The sequence below is a fragment of the Mesoplodon bidens genome (assembly GCF_964165515.1).
Source record: "Mesoplodon bidens genome assembly, chromosome: 3".
NCBI classification, from domain to species: Eukaryota; Metazoa; Chordata; class Mammalia; order Artiodactyla; family Ziphiidae; genus Mesoplodon; species Mesoplodon bidens.
The window spans coordinates 57,180,740-57,201,187 of NC_138178.1; the positions used below are offsets into that span (position 1 = coordinate 57,180,740).

The 20,448-nt window shown below is 36.5% G+C and overlaps 1 protein-coding gene across 2 annotated transcripts in view; it reads left to right on the forward strand.

Moving 5' to 3' along the window:
- Nucleotides 1–20,448, forward strand: part of MAP2K5 (mitogen-activated protein kinase kinase 5) — a 259,237-nt gene that overhangs the window by 77,826 nt on the left and 160,963 nt on the right. For both annotated transcript variants that reach the window (XM_081228777.1, XM_081228778.1), the window contains exons 9-11: nucleotides 7,965–8,004; nucleotides 19,812–19,880; nucleotides 19,973–20,054. In XM_081228777.1, coding sequence (XP_081084903.1) covers nucleotides 7,965–8,004; nucleotides 19,812–19,880; nucleotides 19,973–20,054 — 191 coding nt within the window. The remainder of the gene's footprint in view (nucleotides 1–7,964; nucleotides 8,005–19,811; nucleotides 19,881–19,972; nucleotides 20,055–20,448) is intronic.

The window sequence follows — 20,448 nt, forward strand, 5'->3', positions numbered from 1 at the left end:
CATCATACAGAGATTAGAATAATTCTGTGGACTCTCAGGAATTGTTAGTTCCTCTTGTTTCCTTTTTTCTTTCTCTCTCCTGACTGCCCCATTTATTTATTAACTCCTAAATATTTGAGTATCTACTGTGTGCTAAGTATTGTTCTAGATGCTTTATACACATTGTTGAATGAAGTGGGTGTGATCTCTGCCCTCATGGAGCTTAAAAATGCAGGATTATGTAGTCGAAGGCTAACTAGGTAAGATTCTTCTATTTCTGTTAATAAACACTGTAATTCTCCTATGATCTTAGCTTGAAATTTTAGATTCAGCTTCCTAAATGTTTCCTAAATTATCTCTGGCCAGAATCTTTTGTATCTATTTCCCCTTTTCCATATCTGTGAATACTACGTAGGTTCATATCACCACCTCTTATGTAGACTACTCTAACAGCTTTCTAAGTGCCCCTTGCTCTCTCTGGTTTCTCCTCATTTCTAGTAGTATTGTGGTAATATGCAGCCAGAATAAGGATTTTGATCATATCACTTTTCTGTCCAAGAACCTTCAGTGGCATTTATTGGCCAGCAAATTGAGGACAGCAGACTTACAACAATGGTAATGAAAGCTGAAAGACAATGGTATCCTCAAAAAATGAAAAGGAAATGATTGTCTCAGTTAAACTATCATTCAAGAGTGAAGGCAAAATAAATACATCTTCAGAAATTAATATGAAAGAATATATATGTGTGTCTATATGTGTAGACAGAGGGAGAGAGAAAAAGATAGTTTGATAGGGAAGGAGGGAGAGTTAGTTTATAACTGAGGGAAATGCTTTAGGTAGAAAGAAACTGAATCCAATTGAATCCAGAAAGGAATAAAATGAAAGAAAGAATGGTGACTATTTAGATAAATGTGACTACAAAACAACAGTTGTAGTGATTAGGGACTTCAAAATGAAGTCAAACAAAAAGACTGGACAAAATAATACAAGATGAGAAGAGCTGATTGGAATTATAGCATTCTAAGATTTTTATATTGTTTGAGAGAAGAATAGGGATAGCAATTAACTTTATATTTTGTTAAGTCAGATATGATTTTAAAACGTTTGGGTAACAACTGAAAGATAATGAATGGAATGTATAACTTCAAAACAGAGAGGGAATAAAGGGGGGATAATCCAATATAGTAGAAGGAGAGAGGTGTAAAATAAATGAATAAGGTGGTAGAAATAAATCTGTATAATAACTATATTAAATATGTCAACTGATATTGCCAGTTAGTAGATTGGTCAAATGAAACTTTAAAAAATACAGCTACCTACTATTTTTGACTATTTTAGAATGTATTCCTAAAACTTAAAGACAGAGAAAGGTTGAAAGGAAAAGTTGGGGAAAAGATACCAGGCAAAAACTAATCAGTAGAAAGCTATTGTGGTTATATTAACATAAGACAAAGCAGACTTTAAGGCAGAAAGTTTTGTGTTTTTTTGTTTTCTGGGGCTTTTTTAGGGATAAAGATAGGAAGGACTACTATATGATGATAGAAGAAAAAGACTGTGAATACATAATAGTCCTAAGCTTGTATATAACTAATAATATAACCTTAAAATATGTAAAGCAAAAAACTTGACAGAATTACAAAGAAAATTTGATAAATCCACAGTTATAGTGGTAGAATGTGTCTCAGTAATCAACAGATCAATCTGACCAAAATTAACTAAAGATATAGAAGATTTTAGCATCATAGTGAACAAATTGATCACATGATCATAGAGCACTCTTTATCAGTCATGTTGAGGATATGCATTATTTTCAGGTACAGAAAACTTATTTAAGAACTGATTATGTACTAGGGCACAAAGCAAGTCTCAATTAAATTTGTAACCTACAGGTCACTTTTTCTGACTATACAATTAGTTTAGAAATTAATAATAATGTTAACCCTCTCATTCATTTGGAAATTAAAATGCACACATCTGAATAATTTATTGGTCATGTTAACACATCATAATGGGATAAAAATGTTTACAACTGAACAGTAAAGAAATATCATATATGAAAACTCATGAGCTGCAGTCCAAGTCTTACTTAAAGGATAGTTTTTTGTATATATGTCAGAAAAAAATTGGATATAAATAGGTTTAACATCTAAATCAATAATTTTTTTAGAGGGAAGGGGTTAAACCCAAAGAAAGTGGAAGAAAAGGAATACTAAAGAAAACAATTAATGAAATTAAAATTCAAGAAATATTAATAATTCAAGAAAACCAACAGTGGGATTTTTGGAAAAATTGCTCAAGTATAACAGAGAGAAGACACAAATAATAAAATTAGAATTTAAAAAGGGGACATATGGGCTTCCCTGGTGGCGCAGTGGTTGAGAGTCCACCTGCCGATGCAGGGGACACGGGTTCATGCCCCGGTCAGGGAGGATCCCACATGCCGCGGAGCGGCTGGTCCCGTGAGCCATGGCCACTGAGCCTGCGCGTCCGGAGCCTGTGCTCCGCAACGGGAGAGGCCACAACAGTGAGAAGCCCACGTACCAAAATAAATAAATAAATAAATAAATAAAAATAAAAAGGGGACATAATTCTAGGCAGAGACTTTAAAAATAAGAGGATATAATGAATAACTTTATGACAATAAATTTGAAAACAGAAAATGGACAATTTCGTAGAAAAACAAAACTGTCATAAAAAAATAAAAAGACCTATAGCAGTTCAGGAAATTCATTCATTCATTCAACAAATATTTATAAAATGTGCCCAGCACAATGTTAGGCACTGGAGGTACAGTAGTGAACAACAAAAAATGTCCCTGTTTTCACAGTGCTTGCTTTCTGGTGGTATGAGACAAACAATAAATAAATTGTGTAGGGTGTTGATGAATTCTATAAAAATAAAGAAAGAGAAAATGGGCTGTTTTATGTAAGATAGTCAAAGAAGTAACGCTGAACCTGAAGGAAGTGATAGAGCAAGCCAAGTGGATATTGGAGGAAGAGTGGTCCAGGCTGAGTGTAGGTGCAAAGGGCCTGAGGCAGAAAGATGTTTGGTGGAGCAGAGTGAGTACTGTGGATAAGGGAGATTGGCAGAAGCAGAAATTAGTGAGGTAATCAAGGGCCAGATCCTGAAATCCTTGTAAGGACTTTTGATTCAGCGCTTAGAAATCTACCCATAAAATGGGGATGATAATAACTTATACTCATGTTGTATGTCAATTATATCACAGTAAAGCTAGGGAAGAATAACTCCTGCTCCTACTCATAAGATTATGGAATTAATCAATTAAATGCATGTAGAATGTCTACATGCATTCAATTAATTAATTAAACGCATTAATTAAATACATTTCTGCTTTATTCAACAGTTACATAAACTTGTTTCATCCAGAAGTAATAATCATTTGTCAAACATCTATTAAGTTTGGAGTACCTATATCATGGGCCAGGACTTGTGCAAAGCATAAAGAATGCACAGGTGATTAAGACATGGTAGTGTCCCTGCCCAGTATGGAAGACAGACATAGAAACAATTTTTCTGCAGTGTGCTGGGGGTTATAACAGAGATACTAAAGTCTGAAGACTAGGAGAGGCCTCAAAATGTTATAGTCTATGAGGGTGTATATTAAAGGAAGTTGTGTGGATGTTTTAAGGTAGCTTATATTTTCCTATTAATCCAAGGAGAATAAAAAATTAGGCTTCTCATTTAGCAACAGTACTGTCCAATGTTGTTTCTGCTAAGATGAATACCTGGAATGCGGCACTTATCACACCTGAGTGTAATTAAGTTACTAGTGGTCAAGAGATAAGCATGGTAAGAAATTTTAGAATTTGAATTATGGTATAGCCATAGCATTTCAGATGACTAATTCTTTGTTTTCAAAGTTGGTTCACCATGATGTAACACTACTTGCTTTTCTTAACAGTAAGTGCCATATTGCAGCTTTTTGCCAGTCTTCATTGTTAAAGCTTTATTAGCCTTCGTTTGTAGAGCACATAGCCTGAGTCTTAAAGCACAGAGATAACTCTTGCCTTTCAGCCTGTTTGAGTGGGTTTTTAAAAACCCAGCTACCCTGAAAACTTTCTAGCTAATATGTAATGCCCGCTTACTAAGTGCCAGGCCCTGTCTTACATGCTTTCCTTATCTCACTGAACCTCACAAGTTTATAACGTAGGGACTGATTTCCCCTTTTCAGACTTGAGGCACTTGAGACAAGGTGAGGTTTAATAACAGGCCAGGTTCACATGAAGAAGTGTCAGAGCTAGCATCAGAACCCAGGCAGTGACTTAGAGATTACAGCCCTCACTCTTCTGCCTCCCCTGGTAGATTGGCAGTGCTTGCAGAAGATTCCTTGCTTGGAAAGATTCAATGTGATGGTCTTAGTCTGATTGAAATAGGTCAGCACCTTTGTAAGTTTTGAATTATGAGTTCCTCTGTTCTAGAATGCAGTTAAGAACACTTAAACATTACCACATACTTTTTCAGGTCCTAGAATATATATGTTCTGCCTCAGTTCCAGTCTTGTCTTTGCCATTGACTAGCTGTGTAGGCTTGGACAAGTTTTTTAACCTGGATTTTAGATGTTTCTACTGCAAAAGGAAGGGATTAGATAAGACAGTTCTTTATATTACCTATTTGCTCAATATATTATCTGAATTTGTACTCTACCAAAATTAAAGGTTGGTACCAACTTTTTTGTCCAGTCACATAGAACCTATGGTTCCAAGTAGAAAAAGAAAGTAAGAAAGTGTGGAAAGTATAGATGTTCTCTTTTGCTGGTCTCCTTGTTATTTTAAAAACTCAAAAAGTTTATACCAGGCTACTTAGCTTTTACAGTCCTAAAGTGTATATATATTGTGTGATCAATTTTAAGGGCTGGGACTATTCCCAGAAGCTCTGTGCTGGTCACAAACAAAATGGAACGCTCAAGGGCTCAGCACTAAAAATAATTTATAAAAATACTCCCTCCATGCACTCATTGGAACAGGTAATTACTGTGGCAACAAACTAATTTGAAGTGTTAGCGGTTAATTAAAACAATGCAGAGGTGTATAGTTGTCTTTTGGTGTAACCAGAGCCTCCATTCAAACTTCATTAATCACTTTACAGTGTTGAGAAAGATCAAGACAATTGAGGTCAAGGCAATTGAGATGCAGTATCCACTGAAAATAAACAAATTCCTTTTCTCTGGGTTGAATGCCATTTGCAAAGTTAAGGGACACACTGGACTCAGACCTGGCACAGCTTTTGTCATCCACTTCTCATTGATGATTAAGTGTTAAATTGGTACTCTCATTGCACTGTAAACCAGGCCACACAGCATCTTTATTGCTCGAAATCGAACCCAAACTTCCACGGATGAATTAACATGCATCATAATTAAATCATCAAGCCTCCGCTTTTAATTCACGTGGAAATAGGAGACCCTTCTTTTGGAAAAGAGATCGGCTTTCTTGACAAGCTAATTAAGTTGCCAAACTGTCCAGTGTAGTATATATACTAGATTATTTGCTAATCATTTCCCTATCACTCCTGTTGGTCTAAAATGTCCAGGTGTTGCTCATTGTCCAATGTAACATCACTGTTCTTTTTACAACTTTTGAATCCTTGTGTATGCATTCAACTATTTATCTTTACATTTCAGCCTTCAGTTAGTGATTCTAATATGTAGTATTTTAAAATGTTGAAATTGGAAGAGACCATGATAATTCAAGAGGAAAAATAATATGTTATTATTAAATGTTACATATTATATTACCTGGAATAAAGTTACTAAATTCCTTCAAGTCATACTTCAAATTGGCTTAGTCCAACAAAGTTCTCTGTCATGCACTGAGAAAAAATACAATGTAAGTTTTTATATATTAATTTATTACATGAGTTCAGATATATCATGAATCAAATCATGACATGTAGTTTCACATTTTAAAAGTTTGATGTTATCATAGGTAGTAAAGTAACTGGTAATTTGTTGTAAAACCAGTATAATATAAGAGTTCCACTTTAAAAATGTGTATCACTTTATACAAAGTACAAAAATTTTTTAATAATTTAAACTTTATAATTTAATAGTATTTATATATACTAGGGAGGTTGGTGTTTAGAGAAAGTCTTTAGACACTTATACAGATTAAAGTACTCTTTGGTAAAGTGAACAATTGCCGATTTTTATAAGCTTGCCTTTCCTTTAAATGAGATATAAGTGAATTTCTCTACAATTAATTGATAAAATAAAGGCTAAGTTTACCTTCCATAATTGGCTTGACCTTTGTCCACTCAAGTAGGAGAAGCAGAATGAATTTTTATAATAGTCCTATGTATGGATATATACATTAATGTTGATATATTTGTTTTTTCTTAGTCATGCCTGATTTTATAACATTTTATATGTGAAAAGTTACAAATACTTGTAGGTTTCTAATAACTGAACATTTTCTTTAAGTCAGTCACTTTAAAAACACTTGTCAGTGATTGCACAACTCTGTAAATTTTCTAAAAATCTTGAATTGTACACTTAAAACAAGTGAATTTTACCATATATAATTATACCTCAATAAAGGTGTTAAAAATTTTCAGAGCAACCACATGAATATTTATGCCAAAACAACAGAAAATGATGTTTTCATTTTGATAATAGTGGAATATATGTTTTGTTTTTGTTTTATGAAATAAGCAATTTTTGTAACTGTGTGGTGATGGGTGTTAACTAGACTTGCTGTGGTGATCATTTCACAATATATTCAAATATTGAATCATTATGTTGTACACCTGAAACTAATATAATATTACATGTCAATTATATCTCAATTAAAAAATAAAAGAAATGAACAAGGTTTACTACTAGGTCATTACCCAGTAAAAATTGGGAGCCTGGTAAATTTATTTAGCAACTTGGCATGTAAGGATGGGGAATTCCTGAGAAGCTAAATTCCATTCCCTCACATCTTCCTTACCCCACTTACATCTTAACACTAACTGGGTGAGGGGAAGATCAATTGGATCTTGGCTAATATGTAAAATCTTCCCTGGAGCAAGATTTTAGTTCTTCCAAACTAATTTGTTTCTTTATACCTATATGGACTTGTAATAACAGTGCTTGTTTATGTTATTTGGTTTGTTTTGAAATTTTTATATAAAGCAAATTGTTTTTGGATAGTTGGTCAGAATGTGCATTCCTTGCAGTGCATGCATATACATTTCATTTCAATACAAAAGGTCTTGATGAGATGTAATGGTATTTTATTTCTGCAAACATTCTCTTACTCTTTTTCATAAATGAATGTATTCATATTGTGTGATTTAAATTGTAATTATTTCACTGTATCTGATCATTTGAGGTTGCCTCTGTTCTGTAGCTTTTCAAAAAAATATTGAGAGATGCCAGCTTTAGGAAAAGATGAACCTCATACTTGAGCCTTGTAACTCTGTGACTTTGTACATGAATTTATATCTTAAGCCATGTGTTTTGAGATTATTTTGATGAAATGTAGGGATGTAGTTTATCTGTATATATAACTGAGATAAAAGGGAAACCTCCCATTTTATGTGACTCTGTACCATGCTTAGCAGAGAGCTGTAGAAGAAACACACACACACACACACACACACACACACACACACAGTGACAGTATGTTGTAAGGGATCTGGAGCCAGAAGACTTGGGTTTAATGTCTAGTTCTGCCTCTTACTGACTCGTGCCATTGGGTAAACTGCTTAACTTCTCTATGCTTCAGAGTTCTGGGCTCTAAAAAGTGTATAATTATACCAACATTACCTCAGAGGGTTATTTTAAGGTACTACATAGTGAATCACTGTGTAAACCATTAAGCTCAATAGAAAATGTAAATTACTACTGTTATTAGTGTTCTTTGAAAGTATCATATATCCCCTTGCTGAGGATGTGTTCAGATATACATTATGTCCTTAACCACTTGGTAGGTTGTTTAGTGATCCCAAGTGATTTTATTATTTTTTTATCTTTCCGTAGAGCATATCATGTTCCAAGTGGGAAAATATTAGCTGTAAAGGTAAGTGCTGGATAAGTTTTATGAACTTCATGAAATTTTTTATGCTCTCCCCGCCCCCAAGCCCCCTTAGCTTGAGTCACAGGTATTGTCAAAGAAGAAATGAAGTGCTTTAAGGTTTGGGTGGTGAGTGGTGGGTGATGGAAGCTCTGGCCCTGTTGTGACATTCACATCTTTTTAAGTGCCTCCGAATGCTCAGTTGTAAGCTCCTCGAGTTGTGATTCTTCTCATCATCGTCACCTACACTTCTTTCTGTGTTCCCAGCTCAGTGACATCACTGTCTTCCTCATCTTATAGTTCAAAAACTTAGTAGTTATTCACTCCTTTCTTTCCTTCATCTACCACATCCTGTAAGTCACCACATCCTGTCAGAAATTTCCCCTGAAATGGGTCCATGTGTCACTTTCCTTCTATTCTCATTGCTTTGGCCTTGTATCGGGCCCACATACCTCCTACCTGGACTTTTATAATAATTTCCTCACTGTACCTTTCACTCTGCCACTGGAGTTGAGAAGTTGAATCCCCGATCTGACACCCCTCTTAGCACCCCTCTTCCCCCAGCCCCAATAGTGTACAACATAAAGCCTATGATGTCTGCCTCGCTTCTTTACATCTTTATGGCATCCTGAGATACCCTAACACCACACCCCGAATAGAGTGAAGCTGCACGTAACTCAGGGATCTTCTAGGCAGCTACCTTAGATGCTCCTTACTTGTTTCCATTGCGTTCATGGTCACACCCCATCCCTGCTGTACTTCAAGATCCCAGTCCTGCCCGTGCTACTTTGGGTTTAATCTCTGGCATTGGCTGCTGGTGCTTGATTTTCCCATCATTTTATCTCAGATTTCCCTAATGGAGTCTCTTGAATTGCACCTCTGACTGAAACCTTTAATGCCTCAAATTAACTCCATAGAACTCCACTTCCAAACTGGGCTCTTAGCTAACAAACTGGTCAGGCCTGCTTTGTTCCTTACTCCCCCGCAAATTGGTTAGGCGCTCTACAGATAGGCCCCTGCCTACCTTTACAACCACATCCTCTGCTTTACCTGCATGTTGCTTTCTGTTATGCCCATTATCTTCTGTCTCTGGGCCCTTAATAAGGAAAGCTTTTATTTTTTGAATGACTACTATATGCCAGATATTGTGCTGGACTCTATATTGCTATTATCTTTAATCCTTAAAACTGTAAAGTAAGCCTGTAATTTTAGATTTGAGCACACTGAGACTCAGAAAACTGAATTGTTCAAGGTCACACAGATGGAAGAGCCAAGGCCAAGATTTAAAACAAAATCCATCTGCCTCCAAAGCACACGTCTTCTGCTATACCCTGTAGCCTTTATATAAGTTATTACCATTGCCCATTCCTTTGATTTCCATCTATCCTTTCAAGGTCCATCTCCTCCAAGGTTCCTTCTTAGCTAACCATAGTGAGAATTCAGTCTCTTTCCCCAATACTTGCATAGTATGTATTTCTGTATCTTTCTATCTTATCTAGGAAACTAAGAATCAGAACACTTAAATTGTAACTGGTTGTACCTTTTAGTAAAGTTAAACCAAAACTGAGACTCAGGTCTTCCATACCACACTTAATACAGCACCTAGAATGTGTTACATGTATTTTGAAGTCTAGTTTTAACAACTCAAATAGCTTTTGGTGAGGCACTACCACAGAGCTCCTTCTTGGGATATTTTCTTTGATATTCCAGCCAAACTAGGTTCACAGCATTGTAGAACTGAAAGAGACCTTAGAGATCATCTGTCATGGCCCACATTTTAAAGAGGAGGACCCTGGAGTCCAGACAGTTTCCAGGGTAGGTACTGTAGAGGCCAGGTTCCACCTCAGTCTTCCCCTGAGTTCACTGAGTACAGCTCTGTGGTACCAGCTCGTCATTGGGTTGTTCTTTCTGTACCTTCTGAGCTCCCTCTTCATTCAGAGGACACCTCCACCAACTCCAACACTATTTTCCTTTTATCTAGTTACCTGTTTGTTCCTCCGATGTCAAAACTTTTAGATTGTTGTCAGTGGTGTATTTAAAGACAGTCAACTTTAGTTTACTTATTCCAGGAGAGGGGAGCACTGCTATAAATCACCACCAAAAACTTAATATTTGGCCTTGCAAGTGCATTATAATTTTTCATAATTTCATACATTTTGAATTATGTTTAACCTAGGCTGATATTAAAATTCTTCTGCATGATTCTTTAGTTGGGTGTGGCTAACAGTTGTTTCTGGAAAGGATTAAACGCAATTTTAAAGAAAGGACATATTTTAAAAAGAGCTGTTAAAGTAGAGACTTTCAATAAATGAAAACAGTAGGGCTTTACAAATATACTATTCACTAGACCTGACCATAAAACTGAGCTACAGAGCAGGGACTGTATTGTATTGTATCCCTCGATTCTATAAAATCACATACTAGATTCTCAAACTGAGTTGAATGAATGAATGATTTGAGTAGATATGATTATTGTGTTTAAACTTTTTGTTTAGCCCTGAGCTTGGCAGTGAAGGCAAAAACCATTTTTGCTTATATAATAGTCATATTCTAAGAGAAAGAAATGTATGGTTTCTTTAAAACAGGCAGAGTTTTTAATTAAATCTTAGGAGTGTTATTTAGTTTCCAAATATTTGGGGATTTTCCCAGATATCTTTCCGTTACTGATTTCTAATTTAAATCCATTGTGGTCAGGGAACATACTTTGTATAACTGGAATTATTTTAAGTTGATTGATGTTTATTTTTTGGCACAGAATATGGCTTATCTTGGTAAGTCTTCTCTGTGCACATGAAAAGAATGTGTAGTCTGTTGTATAGGATGTAGGATAAATGTCAATTGGATTAAGTTGGCTGTTAGTGTTGTTCCAAATTTCTGTATCTTTACTGATTTTTTATCTACTTGTCCTATCAACAAGAAAGAAGGGTGTTGAAATCTGCAGGAACAATTGTGTATTTGTCTATTTTTTCTTGAAGTTCTATCATTTTTTTACTTCATATTTTTTGAAGATCTGTTACGTTATTTAGGATTGTTATGTCCTCTTGATAAATTGGCCTCTTTATCATTATGAAGTGATCTTCTTTATCCATGGCAATATTCTTTGCTCTGAAATCAACATTGTCTGATATTAATATAGCTACTCCAGCTTTACTTTGACTAGTGTTAGCATGATATAGCCTTTTACTTCTAACCTGTTGTATCTTTATATTTGGGATGGATTTGTTGTAGGCAGCATATAGTTGGGTCTTGTATTTTAATCCAGTCTGATAATCTCTGTTTTTTAATTGAGATATTTGGATCATTTACATCTCATGTGATTATTGATATGATTGGATTTAAGTGTATCAGTTTGCTCTTTGTTTTCCATTTATTCTGTCTGTATGTCCTTTTTTTAAGCAGCTGCTTTAGAGTTTATAGTATACATCTTTAATTTATCATAGTCTACCTTCAAGTAATTTTAATTTATTTTTTATGTATATATCTTTGGCTGTGTTGGGTCTTCGTTGCTGCTCATGGGCTTTCTCTGGTTGCGGTGAGCAGGGCTACTCTTCATTGCCGTGCGCGGGCTTCTCATAACGGTGGTTTCTCTTGTTGCGGAGCACGGGCTCTAGGCACATGGGCTTCAGTAGTTGTGGCGCGTGGGCTCAGTAGTTGTGGTGCACAGGCTTAGTAGCTCCGCAGCATGTGGGATCTTCCCGGACCAGGGCTCAAACCCGTGTCCCCTGCATTGGCAGGCGGATTCTTAACCACTGTGCCACCAGAGAAGCCCTACCTTCAAGTAATATTGTGCCACTTTACCTATAGTGTGAGAACTTTACAATGGTTTACTTTCATTTCCCTTATCCTCACCTTGGTTATCATACATTTTACTTACTCATGTTATAAACTCCAGAATACATTGTTACTGTTTTTGCTTTAGACAGTTGTCTTTTAAAGGCATTTTAAATGTAAGAAAATATTTATATTTACTCACATTTTTTTCAGTGCTCTTTATTCTCTTGTGTCGATCCAGATTTCTGTCTGGTATCATTTTCCTTCTGTCTAAAGGACTCCCATCTTTTACGTTTCTTATAGTGCATGAGTATCCTGGCAATGAATACTTTCAGCATGTCTTGAAAAGTGTATATTTGACTTTAAATTTTGGAAGACATTTTTGCCAGATATAGAATTCTAGGTTAATCGTCCTTTTCTTTCAGTAGTTTAAAGATTTTGTTTCACTGTTTTCTGGCTTGCATTCATTCTTACTGTCATTTAAAATCTTTATTCCTCTGTACATTAGAACTGACGTCTTTTCTGACTGCTTTTCTCTTTTTTTTAACATCTTTATTGGAGTATAATTGCTTTACAATGGTGTGTTAGTTTCTGCTTTATAACAAAGTGAATCAGCTATACATATACATATATCCCCATATCTCCTCCCTCTTGCGTCTGCCTCCCCCCCATCCCACCCCTCTAGGCGGTCACAAAGCACCAAGCTGATCTCCCTGTGCTTTGCAGCTGCTTCCCACTAGCTATCTATTTTACATTTGGTAGTGTATATATGTCTGACTGCTTTTAAGATTTTTTTTAATCACTAGTCTTATGCAATTTGATTATGGTGAGCTTTTATGTAATTCTCATGATTCCTGTACTTAGGATTTGTTGAGATAGAAATTTGTGGATTTTTAGTTTTCATTAAATTTGGAGAAATTTTAGCCATTATTTCTTCAAGTATCCACCCCCCCACCTTTGGAAACTTAAATTGCATTTATATTAGGTCACTTGAAGTTGTCCCACAGCAAAATGATACTCTGTTGTTTGTTTATTCTAGGCTTTTTTTTCTCTCTAACGTTTCATTTTTGAATAGTTTCTGTTGATAAATGTTCAGGTTTTTGTCCTTTCATCTGCATTGTCTAATCTGTTATTAATTTTGTTCCATATATTTTTCATTTCAGACGTTGTACTTTTTATCCCTGGAAGTTTACATGGGTCTTTTTTACATCTTCCATGTCTCTACTTAACATGCTCCATCTTTCTTCTACCTTCTTGCATATGTGGAATATAGTTATGATAACTGAATTAATGGTGTTGCCTATTAATTCTATGATAAGTGTCATTTGGGGGTCAGTTTTGTCTGATTGCTTTTTCTCCCCATTTGGGGTTGTATTTTTTAATACCTTATAATTTTTTACTGGATGCCAGTCATATGGCATAGGCTCACTCCTGTAAGTATTCTTGAGCTTTATTCTGAGTTGCTGTTTAGTGAATCTGAAACAGTGTGATCCTTTCGAGACTTGATTTTAAGCTTTATGAGATGGGACCATCCCAGTGGTTAGTCCAGAACTAATTTTCCCCAGTCAGCTGAAGCAGTCATCTTCTGAATACTTTACCCCAATGCCTTGGCAAATACAGGTTTTCCATCCTGGCTGGTGGGAACACAAACTCTGCCTAGTGTGAGGTTTGGAGATTGTTTCTCCTGGTTCTTTCTGGGGGTTCTTTCCCTGGCCTCAGGTAGTTTCCTGACATCCACGTGCTAGTTGTTACTCAGCTGAAGACTTCAGGGGCCCTCTGCAGCTCTCTGGAGCTGTCTCCTTTTGCTCTTCTGCCAGTGAACTCTAGCTGCCTTGGCCTCCTTGGACTCGCAGTTCTCTCAGCTTAGGGAGGTGGCTGAGCTCCCCCTGGGTCCCATGCAGGGGTCCCATGTTGGGGGTGGGGGCCTGGAAACTCTTGTCTAGTTGGTAAGCTGAACAGTCATAGGACTCATCTTATTCCATCTCTGAGGGATCACTGTCCTATTTTAGCTGATATCTAATGTCTAGAAGCCTGTTGATTTTTCTGGGGTTTTTTTTGTTGTTGTTATTTAGTTTTTAATATCTCTTCCTTTCTTGTCACCATGCAAATCCAGATGCTTGTTTTTGTCTCTTGTCAGACATGTTGACCAGCTTTTAAATTATTCTCTCAAAAATACAAGCTCCCATTTATTGATCATTTGTACTGTGCTAAGCACTCTACATACGTTTTCCTCATTTAGTGCTCACAGTGACCTTTTGCAGTTACTACCATTATGGATCCTCATTTTACAGACGCAGAAGCTGAGGCACAGAATAGTTAAGTAGCTTAGTCCCACAGCTAATATGTAATGGAACCAGGCTTTGAACTCAGGGAAGTCTTGCCTCAAGTCCATGCTCTGCACTATATTTCTGCTCACTACCCTTGGATTTGGCTTCTTAAAACATAGTTCTAGCCACACCTCTTCCCTTCTCAAAAGTCTTCAAAGGCTCTACATTACTTCCCAAGTAAAAGCTCTGTGGAATGGAACTCAAGATCTTCCACAGTAGGTCATCAGCCTACTTTTAAAGCATTATCTTATGTGTCTGAATCCTGTGCTTCTTTTAAGTTGAATTCATTGCCTTATCTGAACCCAAGTAGTTTCTCACTTCAACACTTTTACTCAGGTATTTCTTTCTAATTAGAATGCCTTCACCCATGTCTCCACTTATCAAAATACTTAACACCCTTCAAGGGTCAGCTCCAAAGCTTGCTCTTACATTGAACTTACTTGAATAAATACTGTCACATCTGGTATATCTATCGCTCACTCACCTTCTCCCTTGAACCTGCCTAGAATTCTCCGTATGTCTCTTACGGGTGTTATCACATAGTGCCTTGTATTTTGCTATTAGTATACATGTACATTTCCCCTATTACACTGAAATCTCTTTGTAAGTGGGGAACAGATCTTATTTAGCTTCTTGTCTTACTCATTGATTCATGTAGAACCTTGCCTACAGGGCCTAGTACAGAGCACTGAACATCTTGTAATGATTAGATGTTCAACACATAATTAGTTGAATGACTAACTGAATAAATAAATTTTATTCTGTCACTTGTTCTTTAATTCATTCATTCATCTTTTTTTTTTTTTTTTTTTTTTTGCGGCATGTGGGCTTCTCACTGTTGTGGCCTCTCCCGTTGCGGAGCACAGGCTCCGGACGCACAGGCTCAGCGGCCATGGCTCACGGGCCCAGCCGCTCTGCGGCATGTGGGATCTTCCCAGACCGGGGCACGAACCCGTGTCCCCTGCATCGGCAGGCGGACTCTCAACCACTACGCCACCAGGGAAGCCCCATTCATCTTTTGAAGTAACATCCTGAAAGTAGGTTCAGCTCACATACAAAATATCCCATAGTGTTCTCTGTATGGACCATTGCTCTCACCCAGAGTATTTCTTAGCTTTTTTTTTATATTAAAGGGTGAAATGGAAGGTTAAGAGTTAGAAGTGCATTTGGTCCTTTCCTGACCCTCTCCTGACTTTTGTGTGACTTCAAGCATGTCACTTGAACCTCTCAGTGACCTCAGCTGTGAAACGGGGCTGCCTGGTGTCACAAAGGGATTGCGAAGAGCAGCAAATCACAGTCCGTGTCTAAACAGAATCACCTGCAGGGCTCTGATGCCTGCATAGAATGATGAGGGAAATTTAATTTTCCAAGTCAAATGGTCATTTGGACCCATAGTTTGAATGTCTGTGGGCGCAATTAGATGAGACTCCTTGAAAATCTGTTACTTTTCTCTTCCTACTCAAAATATTTCTAATTTTTGTACTTGTAAATGTTCTTATTTTCTAGACTTTTTTGTCTAAAGAATATTGCAATGTCTAAGCGTATTAGTGTTTACCTCTTTAGACTTCAAAGATGGGAAAATATCATTTCAGATATTATAAAAAGAAAGTTGAGTTTGGGGAAGAACAGAAGTATCTTGAATTTTTATTTTATATCACTGAGTTTAGAAAAAAATTTGCCTCAAAGAGAGTACTTTGAAAATGATACTAATGCTATTTCAAAGATAGCTATTCGATGACTGTATATGAATATGTGTTTCTAACTAGCTTTTGGTGGGCGGCAGGGGAGGAATGTAGTTAAGCAAGACGACTGCAAACAAGTAGAGCAGAAAACAAATAAAAATACTGTTAGCCATCTTGCAAACAGAACCTTTTTATACCCTTAATGTAGTCTATAAAATCTTTGAAAGAGTAGAGCTTAATAGATTCCCCAGTATTGTATATTTTCTAATTGGGAAAAATCCATCTTCCAGGAAATTTAGCCTTGTATGTAGCATGTGCTGATTATCATTCTTTGACTGCTTTGGGTTTCTCCTGCTTTTAAACTAGCATTTAAATGGACCATTTGATTAATCATTTGTATACTGACTGTAATCCTCCCGAATTTCCTTTCTGAGTTGTACATACTGTAAAAGACAATTATGTTGCCACAGATTAAATAAGCGAATTAAAACAGAATAGCGGCTTAATTTGACCTGTGATTTTGCTCTCCTTCCCTTTAGTGGAGCGTGTGCCACTCCAGCAAATAAATGAAGTCATCCATGACAGCTTGTGATGAATTGCCGTATTTATACTGTATATTTTAATAGCCTCACACTAATTTAAATTGAGCACAGAGTAAATTATAATTCAGTCACTTGACTGCTTATATTTAACTTGACAACTCATCCTTATTTGTCCTGGAGGTGTAGTGGAGAGCAGCGGAAATGCACTCAGGTATTTCAGTTTCTCACTTAACCCTTTCTCCAGGAAATGCTTCATGTTCAAATTCTTTCCAGTTTGAAAAATTTAGCTCTTCCTAAGGAGAAAAAAAAAATAATCATGAAGACTTAAGGAGTTCATGCTTTCCTTGTTCTTCAGAAAAAAAAATTAGAATTCGCCATGCTTTTTTTTTTTCCAATTTTTCCATTTTAGGGTAGATTTTACTTGCCCTCTCAAGTTCCCAGAAATTACATTTTCATTTTTTTACCATTATGGAATCTCCACTATTCTGGACTATAGCAAATTCCAAGAATGATCAAGACCTATTAGAGTGCAATGGATTGGTCCCACAAATACGGTGTTACTTTGCTACATGTTAGGCCAGTGTGGCAATTTTATTTATTTTGGTGTTTATGTCTTTGGTTTTAAATTCAGTTATAGAAATCAGGCAATTCATTTCCTTCCTGTCTAGAAATAGCTTCTTATTTGTAGGATTATGTTTGTAAGGAGGACTTTAATTAAGTCCCACATCACTTAATGGGCACCACTTGAGTAAGACCCTGGGCTGGGTGCTGGATATGGGGGGAGGGGACCAGAGAAAAATGCACAAGACTTAGTCGTTGCTGTTCAGGGGCTTATAACCACTCTATACTCTCTAGGCTTCTGTTTTTAGGAGATGAGGCATTAATGCTAAAGGCAGCTTGTGATAAGGAAAAAGATAAAGGATCTGATGGAGGGCTTTGGGGCTGGCTTTGTGGAGGTGGTGGTGGCATTCAGGCGGTATCTAAAGGATAGGAAAGGTTTTATGGCCAGTGACTATGGAGTGGAGCAAGGAAGCACACCTCAAGTGGAGGGAACAGCATGGGGGAAAGCACAGGACATGTGTGTGGACCGGTAGGAATCATCTGGTTTTACACGTAGATTGGGTTTGTGGTGAGTAGTAGTGGGAGAAGGAGCTAGAATAACAAGTTGGAGGTAGACTGTGGAAGCATTCCTTGACTGTCATGCTAGAATTTTAACTTTATTTGAGACCATAGGAGCCTAGTTAAGGTTCTCTGTGAAGAGAATATGTTCATAGCTGGTAGTTTTGGGTTAATAACAAGGTTTTGGTTAGCCTTGTGGAATCACGTTTCTTGGTTGGGGGCCTGGAGGTGCAGTATATCTTAGTAGTCATACTAAACACTGAATAAATGGCATTTTTGAAACCTTAAATAAGGGATTCTCAACCTTACTGTGGGTTACAAATCATCTGGGAAATTTTTTTTTAATGCAGAGATGTGGGCCCAACCCTAGAGATTCTGATTCCCTTATTCTGGAGTAAGCCCTGTGCATCAGGATTTGTTAGAAGTGTTCTTATATATTTATATAAACACCTAGATATAAAGGTAATTATAACGTGAGGCCAAGGTTGAGAACCACTGCTTTAAGGTAAATAATACCTTACTTCTTTTAGCAGAGTTTTTCAGGTTGAAAGATTCCCTGTACTTGACATAGTAGGATGAATAGCTCTAATATTTTATGGCATAGAATTAAAACAACACTAGATGAATTAATTTTGTTGCTAAATTTTATACAGGAACAAAAATGTAAGTGAATATTGTGGCGAATAACTATTGATTGGGAGAAATGTTTAAATGCTTCTTGGCAGTTTTGCATTACACTTACAGTCTAGTTTTAGTGAGAGCTTTTATAAATAACCCTAAAGCAAACTCTTGATAGAAACTGCTATGCCTTTTTGTACTCATTTTACCCTCCCCCCAATGGATGTCAGGACTATAAAATGTGTGTTTTAGAGATTATCCATTTATTTCGTTGCTCTATCAGCAGTTTGCAATTCAAAATTTATGTTTTTTCCTCCAGTATTGATTATATATATGTGTGTGTGTGTGTACATACACACACACACACACACACACATATTCTGCCATTGTAATACAAAATGTGGTTCAGTGTGGGATGGTGTTTATTTAGACTATCATTGGTAATCCTGAATGTTAAGTTTTTATCTAGAAATGTCTAGAGTCAGAAACTCTGCCACAAATCTTAGAAATTATCTTCCAGTCATTTTATTAGCATCACTATCTATTTTAAGTAAAAAACAATTTCCCTTGAATTGGCTTCACAGGAAATGCTAAGTAAAATTTGAATGGTTGATGGTCTTCTTTCTTAAAAAAATAAGTGTTTGAAATAGACTAGAATTTGTTCTAGGTAAGTTTATAAATATACTATTGTACATTTCTGTGTTATGAATTTGACTCAGTGGTTGATATTTTAAGGAAAACCATAAAACCTCAGGGCATACTGGAAAGTGCATGGTCCTTGGAATCAGGGAGGGGCCCTGACATTGCTGGGCCTCATGACTCCTCAGAACCTTGGTTTCTTCTTCTAAAAGAAAGGAATTAGGGACTTCCCTGGTGGCTCAGTGGTTAAGAATCCGCCTGCCAATGCAGGGGACATGGGTTCAAGCCCTGGTCCAGGAAGATCCCACATGCCGCAGAGCAGCTAAGCCCATGTGCCACAACTACTGAGCCCACGTGCTGCAAGTGCTGAAGCCTGCTTGCCTAGAGCCCCTGCTCTGCAACAAGAGAAACCACCGCAATGGGAAGCGCATGCACTGCAATGAAGAGTAGCCCCCGCTCACCACAACTAGAGAGAGCCCGCGCACAGCAATGAAGACCCAACGCAGCCAAAATTAATTAATTAATTAATTTTTAGAAAAGAAGGGAATTAGATGAACTCATTTCTGAGGTTCCTTCAAGCTCCAACATTTTATAACAGTTTTGGCAAAGAAAGATTACCCACCTGGAAGAATATAAAAACCTGACGTATTTTTAAAACTCCTTATTTCTCTCATAACTAAAAATCTACTTTAATTGTTATTTTTACTCATTGTTCTCTCTGCTTTTGCCCAGTGTCTGAATTACAAGACAATTATTTTTTTAATGGTTTCAAGGTCATTACGATCTTCCTCTTCTCAAAATAACCAATGTGACCAAAATAGGGTGTATAAATTAAGGGTGTTATAACTTAACTGACTTTTAAAGCTGTTAATACTGACCTTTGAGACCTGGCTTTTTCTTTGATCCCATCAATCACTTGTATACCACCTCCCCCAGTACAAAGTGTTAGACAGATGTGGACAGTTTGTATTACTGGAGGTTGTGGTGGGGAGGAGAGAGGTGGAATGAATAGAGGAAACACCGTATTTTTTAGTTTTTATATTTCATTATGAATATGACTATATTTAATTTAAAGGTGAATAAATGTGTGAATGTTGATTCCTTTATATATTTAGGTCATACTACTAGATATTACACTGGAACTTCAGAAGCAAATTATGTCTGAATTGGAAATTCTTTATAAGGTAATTTTTTTCTTGGTGATTTTTCCTTATAAAGTATGCCTGTGGTATTGGCTTGCAGGCTATTAACTACTTTTGTCTTATTTTTGTTACAGTGTGATTCATCATATATCATAGGGTTTTATGGTGCATTTTTCGTGGAAAACAGAATTTCAATATGTACAGAATTCATGGATGGTGAGTCTTCCCTTTTATAATACTTTAAAAGTGATTTTGGGAGTAGAGTGCTTTAAAACCTGGTTTTGATGTAGGTATCAAGTAGAATTAAAAATAATGAAAATATACTAATAATTACCTCCTTTATGCTCTAAAACATCTTAGTGTTAAGGGTTCCTGTTGTTAAATATTTATAGCCGAGCCATAGTTTCAAGAATGTAATTTCATTTACTTTTATTGAAAATTTAAATAGATTAAATACTAGTGTAATCAGTGGTTTGATACTTGATTCTTCCATACAGTCTGTCTTCACTTGCAAAGCAGTTGCTCTGTTCTTTTAATGTTTCAATAGCCAAAACAGATTTTCTTTTAAAGAAATCTGTTAACGCAATGTCCTGTGTCTTTTAGAAAGAAA